Here is a 15690-nt window from a genome sequence, read left to right as displayed (position 1 = left end):
CGACCACTTAACTAATAAAATCATTCGACCACTTGATCAGATCTACTTTTTGAGACTACTTCCTTAACTCCAACCTTACTCCCTTCCTTCCTACTCAGACCTTCATTTTCTCTCAACTATACTCAAAGATACTGACTTATATCCCTACATACAGTTTACACGTAACGTGTACAGACTGCAGAGTATACACTATCACACAATAGATGTATAAGGTATACATATAGTGTATATGAAGTACGGACGGTTGGAAGAGAAAGGGTGATGGAGCTCTTTCATTGAGACTTTTGGAATCGATCCTGAAATACCATTGTAATTTCTACTCAGCCTTAGTTACTAACAAAATCTCAACTTTATTCGGAACTATCATTCATCACGGCGGATATTGAAGTGCTGTAAGGACAACATCATGAAGGTAGGCTCACTTGCGTCGAGGCTTTCAGCATGGTCTGCAACATCGTATATCTCAAACAGATTATTGCTACCTAGCCACTGTTGATATTTAGATAAAAATCAGAAATATTGATAAAAATCAGAACCATTGAGTTAACATCACCACAGATTGTAAAATTGCTACCAGTGATGAACCAGACCAACTCCGTTCTTAACTTCAACACGCATATGTGCTCCAAACAAAAGAATTCAATTTAATATATATGAGTCATGAAAGAAACAGGAAATATAAGGTTGAATATAAGCACACACCACATGGCCCATAACCTCTTTACGGATTTTCCTTGTTTAGTGTTGAATTTCAACAGTGATCTAAATGCATCCTTAATCAGTTATGACGAATGAAATACTAACACCAACTATTCTCTATTAAATTACCAACAACGACATGTGTTATTGAGTTAATGATTTAACTAGAAGGCTTCAATATTCGTCAGCTGAGACAGCGCCTGCCATTGAAATTTGATAAGGGCTAATTTCCATTATTTAGCCACGTCACTATCATTGCTATTCTGACGCGAGTCAGCGAAAACCTTGCATGAAAATAAGACGCGCAATGTGTGGCAACTAAGCTCAAAATGTTTTAGTAGATAAATCAGACAAGTTTGCCAGGATCATATAATCTTTATGTGTATGCCCCTTTTGTAAACAAGTTTGAGGCACTACTCGTATTAAAATAATCATATGATCCAACTTCGATGCTGTCATATTTAAAAAAATTCTATTCTTATTATCCTTCTTTAGCGATCAGATATACATATTGCTTCCGGTATGAGCTGCTTGCGCTAATATTAGGTTGCCTTCCAATTCCGTTCCGCCACGAGTGATTTTGAAATCCCTCTTATATTTACGCTTTAGAAGCTGGAGAAGGTCTCCGGTAGTGTTCGTTAGTGATCCCCTCATTTTGATTGTCTCCTTTTCCTGTCCATCTATTTCCACGCTGATCCCGATGAGCACACCGTGGCCTGTAATTTGGTCACAGGAACAGAACGTTAAAATACTTATTAATAGCGTCAATAGTGCAAAAAAATCAGGCACCAATTATTAACGAAAGTTAATAAATTATTAACGAAAGTTATGCAGCATTCTAAAAGGTCTGTACACGAATCAAGAGACAGTGATGACCCTATTTCCATAAGAGCAATAGCGTCTGTATACCTACATCCTACATACAGGTCAATGTCAATCAACATATGTTTTAGCGCGAATCGTGCAGTCATATGATCGCTCGCAATACCCATAGATTACCATCAAGACTGATTCGATAGGTATTTTCAATTTATTACCACAGTGTGCAATTGTGCATAATGCCTTACTTAGCTTCCTCGCGAAATGGTTTGGCAGAAAATCGATCATATCATGGAGTGTAGGCTATGCTATTTCGCACGTTAGAACCGGACGAATTCGTTCTCAGGATGGCAGTAACTATTCGTCCGGAACATGTGTGAATGGATTCCGAGAGTAAGTTCGACTGGAGTAAGACGACGAACAATTAGAAAGCGCTGTCGTGAAATACCAAAAATAAAATTACGTCCAGCTGTACAAGAGAGCTTCTCGTATGGAACCGGGCGAATAGCCAGTTAGCCAGTGATAGCCACTACCCTTAAATTTAATCTGTTACGTGCTAGCGTCGCTGTTCTTACGGCGACAAAAAAGCCCAGAAAAAGACCCGATGAAAGAGCGCACCCAGAAAGAAAGGAAAGAGCAAGAAAGGGTAGTGGAATAGAGACTAACATCGACAAAAGGAACTGTGACATCGGCCACTAGGTCGTGTTAGATGTCAGTTTGAGAGACCGCAACTGCCCGGCATCCTCCTGGCTCCTATTTGTTCATTACATCGCATTGTGTCTTATCGCATTGTACATTGTGTGTGTCTTGTTCCGAATTTAAGATAAATCTGACGATTATTGATTGATGTGAGCATCAGCGTTCGGTAGTAACAGTTAGCACGCATGAAGCTCGTGAGTTGGCGTCATTGTACAGTACGTGTACACATAGGCGCCGACTTTTATTTTTGCATGGGGTGGCGGCAAGTGCGTAGCCAGGGGGTCGAATTTGTACATCTAATAGGATCGTCAGTTTGCTGAAATCAGCATCAGTACGCTGTGCGAAATACATAGTAGGGTATCACGCAGGTATCACGTCTGACGTATGTCTGTGTCCACTAAGTTCGCAGATATCCGTTTCGGACAATGCCTGAAGGTATTTAGTGCGCAGGCATCAGCTCCGGAGCATGTCTGGATGAAAATAGTGCGCAGATATCAGGTATGAGGCATGTCTGGCGCAGCACAAACATATTCCAGACACGATGTCCGATTGACAACACAAACCTAACACACTCCAGGCATGATGTCCGACCCCCCCCCAGACACGATGCCCGAGTGGCAACACAGTCCTAACACACCCCTGGCATGATGTCCGAACACGCCCTAGACACGATGTCCGAATGGGAACACATTCCGAACACACCCTTGGCCCGATGTCCTAGTTGCAAAACTGTCCGAACCCACCCCAGACACGATGTCCGAGGGGCAGAACAGGTCGAACTCACCCCAGACACGAATTTCCAATGGCAACACAGTCCGAACACACCCAAGACATGATGTCGGAGCACATCCCAGACATGATGTCCACACACACCCCAGACTCGATGTCAGAACGCACCCTACTACTACTGCATTTCCATGTGCAAATGAAGTGTGCTCTTGAAACTGCAATTTCATCACTTTACAGTCTAAAAACCAAAATCAAACAGCTATGAGCGAAGTCTCCTTGAAGCAAACTTTCATTTAAGATCCTATTTTCCAAAATATTTTAATATGTTTTTGAGCAATCCGCAGTCTAAATCGTGTAACGCCTGACTGATTTTAGACCATTGACCAAATTCCCCCTCAATTTAACCTTTGACCCTAACCTACAGGGCATTAAATTTTACTTGGAAACATAGACGATCAGACAAGCTTCAGATAAATCCAAGTGCCGTATCTCAACTGTCGTCTAACATCTAGCTACACCTGCTTGAATATTGCATTGATAAAACCTGAAAGTGCAGACCGGAAATGAGCAGAAAATTGTCAATTTTCAAAGTGACGTAACTTTTGACCAACAAGTCCAATTTTCATAAAATAAAGTTCATCTTGTTTGGAATTAGCTCATCTGAGCGTGTACCAAATTTCAAGAGATTTGAAGAGGTAGTGGTGGAAACATCGGTTGTCTGTGCAGGGAATTGCCCAGTAGTGATCAATTTTATCGGACTGTACAATCGACCGGCAAGGTTGCGCTGATAACGAAATTGCAGACATGCCGCAAACCTTCAATAATTACAATTACAGGGTGCGCTAGTCATACCTAAATACCCAGATTCGGCAATGACAACGAGCACAATTTGTTCAGACGCGGGCATAAGTTTTAATCAAAAAGATACATAAACAAACACTAACAATATTACACTCAGAGATTGTTACTGTTTGGCGAAAGTGATTCTGCAGACGGTAGTAGGCCTACATGCGGGGCGCTAAATCATACCACCGCCGATAGTACCAATGAGATATCGATGACCCATTTCCCATACAAATGATTCTCGCTAATTTTCAGTACACAGCATCGATAATACGAATTAGTGAATTGGCATTTCAAAAGGACTGGATTTCTAGTTTTAAATGAGAAACTCACTGGCAACGCACCTAGGGTTTTAATACCGGCAACGCGCTGGTTATTCAGCCCGGGACCTACGGCAGACGCAAGTCCCGATCAGCCAGTCGAATTTGATCGTGAAATGGTGCGATTTTAATTATCCAGGTGTTATTGCTGCAAGAGCATTTTGGCTGCACATGCCGCAACCTTCTCCATAGAAATACAAATCCCGATGGTTTGAAATTCGATCCGCGACATAGTTGTGCCCGATAGAGTCCGTCCAGCAATGAAGTTTATTGGAACTTAAAAGGTTATCGCTCAAAATAATCGAATAAATTCATAATTTCCGCCACCGAGAATCTCTTGTTGCATCAATATTTGACAACATAATTCAACGCCGTGCACTGCACAATGCACAGTGTTAATAACAGATCAAACACTGATAAGTGATAAGTGTCTTCGAGTGAATACGAGTGTGTAAAGCAGACAAGAATTAGTAGCCTAGAAATGATAGCAAACGAGAAAGCGCGCATCTAATCAGTAATTCCTCAACTTGCGTATGGCACAATGGAGTTCCGAGATTGACATCGCGACAATTATTTGCAATTGAATATGCGCACTTAGCGCAGGAATGACTTTTAATTCGCAGGCATACACAAACACACTGTACTATTTCGCGGTCCAATTGAAAAGGCTATCACGAAACTAACTCAAGAATTATTTTGTAAACGAACATGCGTGCAAATACAATTTAATTGAGAGAAGTATAACGTGAATTCGCTCGTCCGGTAGAGAGAGCTGGTGTTTCTCAGAGCACGCGTGTCGAAATCGACGTCGTAAACGAGGTCGCGTCGATTGTATGATTTGATTACTAATCACGGATTACAATTTATTTGGCCGTTAAAGGGGCACTGCGCTCTAAAAATGATGTGGTCTCAAATTGAAGGTAAAAACGAACAAAAATTTTTGGCCGCAGCCATTTCCTTCAGTACGCCACCGTAATGGAGCTGCAATTTATTGAAATTTCTACAAGACCAGCTGCCGCGGCTGCTTAACCCGTTACATGGCACGATGTCTTCATCGTCGCACTTGCTCGACGCGATAAGGCAGTCACGCAGAGAACGAAACTTAGACACATTTCCTTCATAACATCGGCTGACAACTATCTAAAATTCGTTCTCTGCGTGACTGCCTAATCGCGTCGAGCAAGTGCGACGTAACGGGTTAAGCAGCCGCGGCAGCTGGTCTTGTAGAAATTTCAATAAATTGCGGCTCCATTGCGGTGGCGTTCTGAAGGAAATGGCCGCGGCCAAAAATTTTTGTTCGTTTATACCTTCAATTTGAGACCACATCATTTTTAGAGCGCAGTGCCCCTTTAATCACTAGTTTAAGCTGCGTATACAATTAGTCGCGCGTGTATCGGTTAATAGTAAATAGTTGGCATTTACGCGATAATCACAGACTCGCTAATTGACAGCACAGACGGCGGGCGTTTAACCCTCCTCCCGCGGTCGGCCTCAGGACCGAATTTTAATGCATTTAGAAAAAGATTCATAAAATCTGAACCACGGGACTTGAACCGACGCCTAATATATCGCTGTAATCAGGAAACAGGCGCCTAACCAACTGAGCTACTCTGAAAGCGAGAGAGTAACAGGTGATGCCCCTGTACCGGGAAGTGTTCTCAACTTTTTGAAAATAAAAGAGAATTCGACTTTTGAATTTGCTGCTACGTCATACACGGAGCTGCTCGGGATAGAGTCATCGCCTGACTGATTTCACAGCAATATCAGGATTCCAAAACGACCTGAGTGAGGTTCTTACGATAATACAGTCGATTGTAACGAGTGCTGATGTACCGATGGCTACAGCTGGCTACTGTGTGTTCGACGCCAGGCGTCTCGCATTCAGCGCACATACACGCGGCGCGTGTTATTGTTCGAAAATGACGTAGTATGGCGGACGTTGAAATTATTCATTTCACAACGCCGTTATATGGTAATCGCTTATCAATTCTTTGTACGAGATAGTGTTATGTGTTGAAACGAATTTGCCGTTGTAAAACAACTATAACTGAATTGGTTGAATAGACAGGTAGTCATACCTGCAATATGAATAGTTGAATACACATTCTTACTGATATTTTAGTTGGCATTTCAAATCAGTTTATCAAATATTATGCAAGCCATCGACGGTGGTGGTGTAGACAAACGCTTTGAGACAAGGCCTATCTATTGAACAGATAATAGGCATCCACAACCACCTCAGCTATCGCAGAAGAATAGTGGTTTCTGTACCACACGCGCATCGCAGCAATCAGTTTGCTTCGAAGTGCCGCCATATTTTGGTAAAAGAATATAGTATATTGCATGATACAACAACAATTTGCCGTTGTAAAACAACTATAACTGAATTGGTTGAATTGACAGGTAGCCATACCTGCAATATGAATAGTTGAATACACATTCTTACTGATATTTTAGTTGGCATTTCAAATCAGTTTATCAAATATTATGCAAGCCATCGACGGTGGTGGTGTAGACAAACGCTTTGAGACAAGGCCTATCTATTGAACAGATAATAGGCATCCACAACCACCTCAGCTATCGCAGAAGAATAGTGGTTTCTGTACCACACGCGCATTGCAGCAATCAGTTTGCTTCGAAGTGCCGCCATATTTTGGTAAAAGAATATAGTATATTGCATGATACAACATATGAAATAATGCATCACGCGTGGAATACAACCGCAAATTGAAATGGTAACAAACCAAATGTAGCACCAACAAATGGAAAACCATGTCATGGGTACAATGATGGCTTCGTATGAAACAATGTAGATGACGTAGTGGCCTATATAGCATTGGCGACTCAACTTTTTATAAAGATATACCTTGTTATGCGTAATCTGCAACATGAAATCTGCGCCAAGCACAACAGCAAATAAATTGCGGCGTGTTATTGTTTTGGTAATAACATAGGATCCCTGACGTTGAAATGATTCATTTCACAATGTCGGTATATGCACTCGCTTTTGTCCATTCTTTGTACGAGATAGTGTTATGTGTTGAAACGAACTTTGCCGTTGTAAAACAACTAGGACTGAATTGGTTGAATTGACAGAGTCATACCTGCAATGTGAATACAGTGCTTCACTGATATTTTATGGGCGTTTCAAATCAGTTTATCACATATTATCGAGCGGTGCGTTTCGTGCGCTACCACGGGAAAGATGCGCAACATTTTCACCAGAAATGTCGTAAATTTGCTGTCATATCAAGAGCGGAGATCATGTAACTCACTGAAGATGGTAGTGTTGATGTATTGGTATGAAAAGTACGAATAATCCATATGCGTAATCTGCAACAGCAAGTCCGCGCTAATCACAACATGGAATATATTGCTAAAACCCACGCATGTTATTTCGTAAAATATGTTTACTTCCAATTCGAATAATCTGTCCTGCGACCAATGTTAGATATAAGCATTACAATAGATGGGCGATGACATAGTCAACAGCTGTTTGGAGTAAAGAGCTGCATATGAATATGACGTCTGTAACGGAGATGCGCTGGTCACGGGCGCTGGTTTATCTCGCGCGCGCACATGCACTCGAGCGCCGCCGCAAGTTGTATTTTGCGCAAAACGTTTTTGTGTATTCAATCGGTATTTTGATGAGGTTATTTCATAGTCTAATAGGTTATTTATGGCTCGACGTATGCGTATTGATACTAGCTATCCATCTGAAATAGATGTAACTTTCTGCGACCAGTATAACGCAAGATATTCGGGATTAAGTGAAGCGTGTTCGTGAAAATACAATCCGGGCTCATGCATGAGCCAACCGCGTAGCGAGGGTTAAGCATTGTGTATGGGGTGGCCGCCACCCCATAATTATGTCATGGGGTGGCGCAGTGGCGTCTATGCGTGTACAAGCAATTCATGCGCCCCATAGTTCCAGTGTTATATTTGACTCCATATTGGCTTACCGCGCATCACGCGAAATTCATTGGATAGCATTATAACTTAGTCGTCATATCAACATGTGGAAGAGGGAATGAGGGAATGAAGGGATGCAAACAAATTTGGGAAAGGAACAGTCTGGCGATAACAACGTGAAAAACGATCATTAGAAAATAATAACGACGTCACGTTGAGCTTCTAATAAACTTGTAAGATTTTCACATCTTCTCAATATCGAGTGAATATTCGATAAATCAGCTGTTCAGTTACCTTCATTATCGACAAAACTCTGTAAGTTAGGTCAGTGGTCTCCGAAATGTTAGCTTATCAATCAGTGATGATGAGCAGATATTGGGTTTTGAGAATCCAAATCCGCCCGACGGGTAGAGTAACTGAAGAACAAGCCGTCCGAGTCAGAAGAATTTCGTCAGAGAATACGAAAAATCTGTTCTTGAATTACGCTGTCGAAGAATCCTAATATAGTAGGCTACAGCTGATCTGAGATACAGCCTTCATAAAGGTCATGGTTAGCGTTAGCTCTTAACTGATCTGTATTTGCTTAGACCACAATGGTTCCCAACCTTTTCCCCATATTTACGGATCCTAACAGAGAACATACACATGGCGAAATTTATTCACCGAACTCTGATTGCTGGCGAATTGACTGAAATAAAGATTTTTACGTCTACTTTACGTTGAGTTGACCTCTATCCTGGTTTGATATCGTGCTGCACTCCACTATGCCATGTCGATTTCGATCGACGTGGGTAAATGACTGCGTGCGCTATAGACCTATTATATCTCGTCTCGGCTTCATGGCTGTTCTGTGTACTTTTACTATAACGTATCGTATGTTTATATTGCAAAATCAGGTCGAATAAGAGTCATATATGTAAACAGTAGCATAAAATGCTACAAAGGTTCCATCTCAGATCGTAATACCGTTTACCGCGCTACACATCTGCCTTGTCTTTGTATGCATCAGTTACAGTTTTCATATCTTCACCTGTAAAGCAATTGAATGAATATGAATATATGTAGTATTCATCATCCTGTATGATAGCCATATAGCCACGACATTGCGAACCTTCATAGCCAACAACCATCATGCTGTGGCCACCTTCGGCTCGAATCTTAGCATCCGCATCTTTACCGTAGTGACGCATCGCTGTGACTCCCTCTCCGCCACCTTTCACCGCCACTAATAGGTAATGAATAAACGAAATTAAATCAATCCGTTGGAACAGTTTTCGATTTACGCCAGGGGCGGGCAGGGGCAGGGCAGCATAGGCCCGACTTGTTAGCTCGAGGGCCGTATTCAACATCAGAGTCCATTTGCGTGGCGAACTATGAACTGTTGAGTAAAATTAGGATCAGGGCTGGGCACAATGATTCGAGCACTCGAATGTCAATCGAGTAATATTTCTAATGATTTGAGTCGAGCAGTTAGCAAGAGCGTAGCCAGAAAAATGAGGGGGGCAAAAATGTGATGAAGTAGATGACGCCCCCTTTTGAAGATATGAAAAAGTATAATAAAAATCTATGGTCTTGGGCCCATAATGGGTGATTAACACCACTTTTAGGGTGATCTTTCACCCACATACATTATCGTATGGAAGATCGATGTGCGTCTACTTCTGCACCCGGCGCGAAAATGGATATAATATATGCATCGTATATATTTAAAATATATCAAATATTGATTTGATGATGCGCGATGACACGCGTCAGAAACGTTACCGAGATTTTAAATGCTGGTCAACCTCGATAAAATTTGTTAAGGAAAGGAAAGGACGCGTAGTTGATTTTTGTCCTTGGTATTTTTGTGGCATATACACCGACACATGATAGACATACACACGATCTGTGCATATGCATACCATGAGTGCATGATGTGCATATGCCGCTGGACAAGGAAGGTGCAGATATAGCCTTGTACGGCTTTCTAAGTCTTGCACCACCCCTCTATGTTATCCCAGTCATGCATGAGCGCCAAGCAGGGAAGTCATGGATACCAGTGTTACTAATCAGGTCTTTGGTCTGACCCGGCCGGGGATCGAACCCACAACCTACCGATCAAGAAGCCGGAATTTTGTTAGAATAAGGGATGATGAAAGTCGGTTGCGAGGAGTCTTCGAAAAAGGTGGAAATTGGAATCTGTGAGCATCGATCTCTTCGCAGTTTTGCTGATTCATTTTCGCACAACTCCAGGACAGAAAATTCTGACAGCATCATACCCGCTGACGCTTCAGCAAATGGCGTAGCCTACTGTGTTACTGTGTAAAACTTGCGTTCTTCACGTCATTTGTGAAGACGTAATCAAAACAATTTACTGTTGTCTCAAACATTTTATTAATTCGTTTGTTTTATTTAGCAGCTCATAATTTAGTGTGCCTATAATGATGATGCTCGGTTTAAAGTGGTATTTCAAATTGCAGAAACGGATTGATTATATGACAAGCCATACATATTGTGTTACTACCGACGTCGACACGGAAGAATACTTTTTATTCGATTTTGTAATGAAAGTAAAGAATTCACCTCCAACTTTCCACTCTTTAGATTGCTTTGAATGATCCAGAAACATAAATTTCGCTAACTGTTAAAAAGCGATGACGCGTGACCGCGATATCACATAGATTTAAATCTACAGGTATAGTGTGCCATGGGGCAGTATACAAAGTTTTTTTAGCTGCAGTTCAAATACGGTGGCGTTCTGAAGAAAATGGTTGCTGCTGAATTTTCTTTACTAATTTGATCTTTAATTTGAGACCACATCATATTTATGGCGTAAGTGCCCCTTTAGCACCGTGATCGGCAACCAGTGGTCCGCCAGGAGTTCGTTACTCGTCCGCGAAATGTTAGTACACTGTAGCATAGTGGGCAAGATCACTGATAAAAATTGAAAGAGAATAGAGTTAATCTCTTTAACTGAAACATATGTGTTACAGCCTTACTATGCAGTGCACCCTTTATTGGCGCTATACTGTATGAGGTGTAATCAATTTTCAACGTTGAACATTGGTATTCACTGAACACCGGTCTGCAAAATATTCCATTTGGAAACCGATCCGCAGAGAGAAAAAGGTTGCCGACCCTTGCTTTAGCACCTCATGATAGGCATATTAGTAATCAATGTTGAAGGCTATGACCGCAAATCCCATTCAAATAATTACCGGAAACCCACACGACGCTAATGAAATCATCACGTGGTCATACGTAATAACCAGGACCGATATCTATAAATGAAGTATTTGCGCATCGGGACTCGCAGACACTGGAGGCAAACATTCTAGTAATGACTTGGCGTGCCGGATTCACTGCGACGAGATTAACACATATGACGTCACAATGTCTGGGCCGGAAGTTGAGAGAGGGACGAAATACGCTTTTTACAATTTTGCTACGCCAGTAAAAACAAATTTTAGCCAGTTTGTACTGATCAAGTAACGTGTATTAACAATAACGGATTTTGTCCCCGGTAAATTGATTAGCTAATATAGCTTTTACCAAAAAACGCAAGGATATGCGATGTTAAACCACATCGTGGAGCTAAGCTCAGATAAATTCGGATTTATCTGCGTTTTCGGTACACTATGTATATACCAGTATAGGAAACATGAATATATGCATCATGCCAGTATAGAGGTTTTTCTCGTATCTAGATCAATGGCAAATATAATTTTATTGTAGTATCTATGATCTTCGTCTTTGACCGTTTTCCACGGCTAGCAGGCTGGTGTTATACCGTTGCGGGTCATCTGTTGTGCACCCTTGTCGAATCACTGTTTACTTGTCACCATTACGTCCCAAACACCGAATTGAACACAATCACTGAATCCTCCTCTATTCATTCATTCATTCATTCATTCATTCATTTATATAATAATTTTAATCGACAATACGTGTATTGAAAATTTAAATCTTTTCTTAAAATTAATCTATGATATTTCTGTCTGTGCGAATCATCACTATGTAATGAAATGACTGAAAGGAGTTAAAATAATATGATGAAGTTCATCAATGAAACCCCCATATGTAATAGCTATACCAAAGACAAAAATCAACGTCCTAGGGGCCGGTTGTAAGAGATAGTTTGTCTATAGCAGTGGTTCCCAAAGTGAGCGCCAGCACCCCCTGGGGGCGTTCACGAGCGTGAAGGGGGCGCTGGCCTCGAAATGGGAGATTGGGGGACGCTGGCTCTAAAAGTGGGCGGTAGGGGGCGCTGAGAGAAAATGGGGCGGTGTAGGTTTAGAAGGCAACTGCTGCGTATAGTGTTGAAACTATTGATAAATAAAACAGCTAAATTTGTAGTAAAAATGCGGAATCCATTCAGCCATGGCAATTTAGGGTCGTCCGTCTATCTATTCAGTTGTGCCGGAAAAGTTCATTGTTACTTCACAATGCTGAACCTGCCCATCAATGGACTAAGTTAGCGGACGGCAGTATCCCTGAAAAGCGTGGTTCACTGTGTGTTGTGAGAATTTGAGCAGGTATTGCTCACTGCAAGGTGTGATGGCATTACAGAAACTGCCTTGCGTGATTTTACTTTGTCTCAAACGATCGTGGCTTTACCACAGTACCGCGACCGTGGCCTTCGACACAGCGTTTCTGGTTGCGAGAGACGATATCGCTTCCACTTGACGGGCATATTTTCCAAAATTTATGAGTAGAATATATCCGTTCTTAGTAAAGATGAACCTGATAAAGGTTAAAATACCACTGTCCGGATTCAATGATAAGCCCGTGATATTTCACCGTAATTTGATGGAGAAACATAAGGCAATCAACTCAGAAAATTGCACGAGGAGATGGTGATTTGATTACAGGATATATTCCAATAAGAAATTCCTCTCCGGATATTCAATCCATTCCTAGAAGTTTACGAGCATGAAATAATTGGGGAGCTGATTACATTGCAGTGTAAAACAAGTTTGAGTTCAACCCAAAGTACAGTATCTCCAATCAATCGTTCTGGATACACAATTGAATCAAATAGCAATACTCTCACTGGAGTCGGTTAGAGTTTTTCGTCATTGCCCTTCCCCGCTCATATTTGATAGAACGTGTTTTAAGTGCCGTGATAAGGTGATAAGGCTCACAGCAGAAATCGACTTCACAGTACGGGACGTGAACCCTGGATATTTTAGAATAAGATTGTTCTTATCACGACTCAAACCCAATATGTCGAGGATGATGATAATAATACTAGAGCTTCATCCGTCTCCTTATAAGTTTTAATAAATGCAGAACAACTTTCGTTTTATCATTTAGGCGTGGTGTGAGGGGGGTGCCGGGGAGCGCTGGCACTTTATTCGTTGTCCAGGGGGGTGGTAGCTAAAAAAAGTTTGGGAGACACTGGTCTATAGGAACACATACAATGCCAGTCCGATACTTACTGAACTTTTTCTCATTTCTGTATTCAGCATCCAATTTCCCCTGCACATTTTCCATTGCTATTACCGGTGTTGATGTTTTCCTTGGTAGAGGTATGCAATTATAAATACATGGCTTAACTTAATAGGCGATATAATTAAATGGAAATCGAAAATATAACTACAACTACTGCACCCAAGGTATGCGTTATTTTGTGAATATGAATAAGAGGGTAAGAGGATACGAAAGATAAGAGAGGCGACTGATTGCCGCCAGCAGCCTTTGAAATCATATGTATATTTTCGACTAAAGCGGGATGTCAAATTGACCCATTGGGTCAAAATACGCGTGATTTTCGAAATTCTAATCTGTTCGGAGGCGAATATGAGGCTGCAGCATCACCATCACCCGGTTTACCATAGAAAGTTCAATAAGAAGCTTGATGCAAACCTATGCAACCAATGCGGGTCTTAATATCATCAATGCAATCTCGTTCCACTTGAATATAAACAAGCATATCCATTATCCACCACAACATTTTTAAACGATTTTCTTCGTTTGTAAGTACTTCGACAATTTCGTGATTTTTTCGGGTGCCACAAGCTGAAAATGCTTGGGAACCACTGACGTAGAGTCTGATCGTATTTTGTAAAACTGTAACTATGATGCCCAGGAACTGATTTCAGATGAAGCTGTGAATATATATACTACAGTTGCGAGACTACACTGAAACATATATCGTTCCCTACCTGTTCCAGTAATCTTTCGCAGCTTTGCCAACTAAATAGGCAATTGCAATTCCAGCACCATATTTTAGTATCGTACCTAGATTTTCTCGCTTGAATATCGACTTCAGTAGATTGCGAGAAGTTTCGTCGCTTACGTCAAATTTTACTGGACCGAAACTGCCATGCAATCCACCACCCGATGGTGCAGGTTCGTCGACCATTGCTGCGTCCGAGGTAAAAACCGAACGTTAGGTGAAATAATCTGATCATTGCGAAATAAGACAGCCATGTTGAAATCCACATGATACACCAATTACAAATATATTATTTTCGGCATTAACATTACTAACAGCACTCGTTCACCGAATATGGCGTAGTTTGTAAAGAAGGGTGTAAAATTTGCTAAAAAGTAGATATCGAAGAGGTTAAACGTTTTTCTTTTCCATTCAAAATTCGATCGGGAATTAGGCCCACTACATCCAAATTGTTTACAAATTACTACAGCATAGCAACAGCTAACGTGGTTGTTCTGAGACACTGCAAATCCCGAGATCACGTAGTAAATTAAGGAATAATACGTATGCGTGCAGTGCATTTCAAGACCGCAAATCGATGCAGTAATGTGAAAACTAATGCCAAATATCAGCATCTGTTAAATGTGAATAACCGTCCTTTACATATTAAACTTTCAATCGCGATTAAAATCAGACATCACATGTTCACTGAGTTCGCACTGCATTTTTTCATTGGTTTCAACCTAGACTGGATGGGAACTCCAGCAGGTATTGTGGAGTCCAGCAGTTACGTCTGCCAAGCCACCAACGAAGGGCTGCAGGAGGAAGGGTTGCATCGACTGCGGAGATGACGTTGGCCCATACCTGACTTTTTCAAGCTAGTCTACAATGGGTATATGGATAGCTGAATATGATCTGTACTTGAACAGCAAATACAAATCCTGCCATATAGTGTTGCATTTAAAACAAAATTCCATTTAAAACAAAAATGTTTTAAACAAGGCCCTATAGTTTCAAACATGTATTTTTATTGTTTTTGTTTTTTATTTTTTTACGCCACGAGTCACGAATATTCAATTGTGACATCATAGTGGATTGACATTGGCAATTGAAAATATAGGGTAAATATAGCTTTTTTGACAAAATAGGCTTTCAACCACTGTCATATACGGATCAAAAATATCTTTAACCAAGACTACATCGTCATGCAGCATTTTTGCGGTCGGGTGTCATCATCATCAAAACATTTATTCACACCAATTTTCTATATCTATGTACTATAGCTGTTGAACCGACTATTCAGAGGGTTCCAACCTTGCCATATATCGTATACGTCTGCTATATCGGGTGCTAATCGTCCGTAGAATCATACAACACGTTTTTTGGAAAGTATTTATACAATTATGGCATAATTATACAACTTTAAAACATGTTTTATTCAACTATTTGTTGTAAACGCAACCCTAGCCATCCCCATACAAAGTTCGCAAATTCATCTGTGCACTGACGTACTCACGAACCACGTGA

The 15690-nt window shown here is 41.1% G+C and overlaps 1 protein-coding gene across 3 annotated transcripts; it reads right to left on the bottom strand.

Moving 5' to 3' along the window:
* Nucleotides 1–621: 621 nt before the first annotated feature.
* LOC145441261 (uncharacterized) lies at nt 622–14447 on the bottom strand. Of its 3 annotated transcripts, XM_080319083.1 has the most exons (5): nt 14171–14446; nt 13445–13524; nt 9133–9246; nt 8995–9051; nt 1290–1415 (listed from the first exon to the last, which is right to left on the bottom strand). In XM_080319083.1, exons 1-4 carry the CDS (start codon nt 14368–14370, stop codon nt 8999–9001), a joined length of 447 nt encoding a protein of 148 aa, XP_080175209.1. In that variant the 5' UTR covers nt 14371–14446; the 3' UTR covers nt 1290–1415; nt 8995–8998. The 3 variants fall into 3 exon arrangements, with proteins under 3 accessions (XP_080175207.1, XP_080175209.1, XP_080175208.1); XM_080319081.1 differs by lacking the exon at nt 8995–9051 and having other exon boundaries at nt 622–1415; nt 14171–14447; XM_080319082.1 differs by lacking the exon at nt 1290–1415 and having other exon boundaries at nt 8886–9051.
* Between the last annotated feature and the right edge of the window lie 1243 nt (nt 14448–15690).

The sequence above is a fragment of the Botryllus schlosseri genome, chromosome 6 (genome assembly GCF_051294905.1).
Source record: "Botryllus schlosseri isolate E-star chromosome 6, Bs_hap1, whole genome shotgun sequence".
Taxonomy (NCBI): domain Eukaryota; kingdom Metazoa; phylum Chordata; class Ascidiacea; order Stolidobranchia; family Styelidae; genus Botryllus; species Botryllus schlosseri.
Note: the sequence above shows the minus strand (reverse complement) of the source record. Positions and strands in the feature narration are given on the sequence as shown.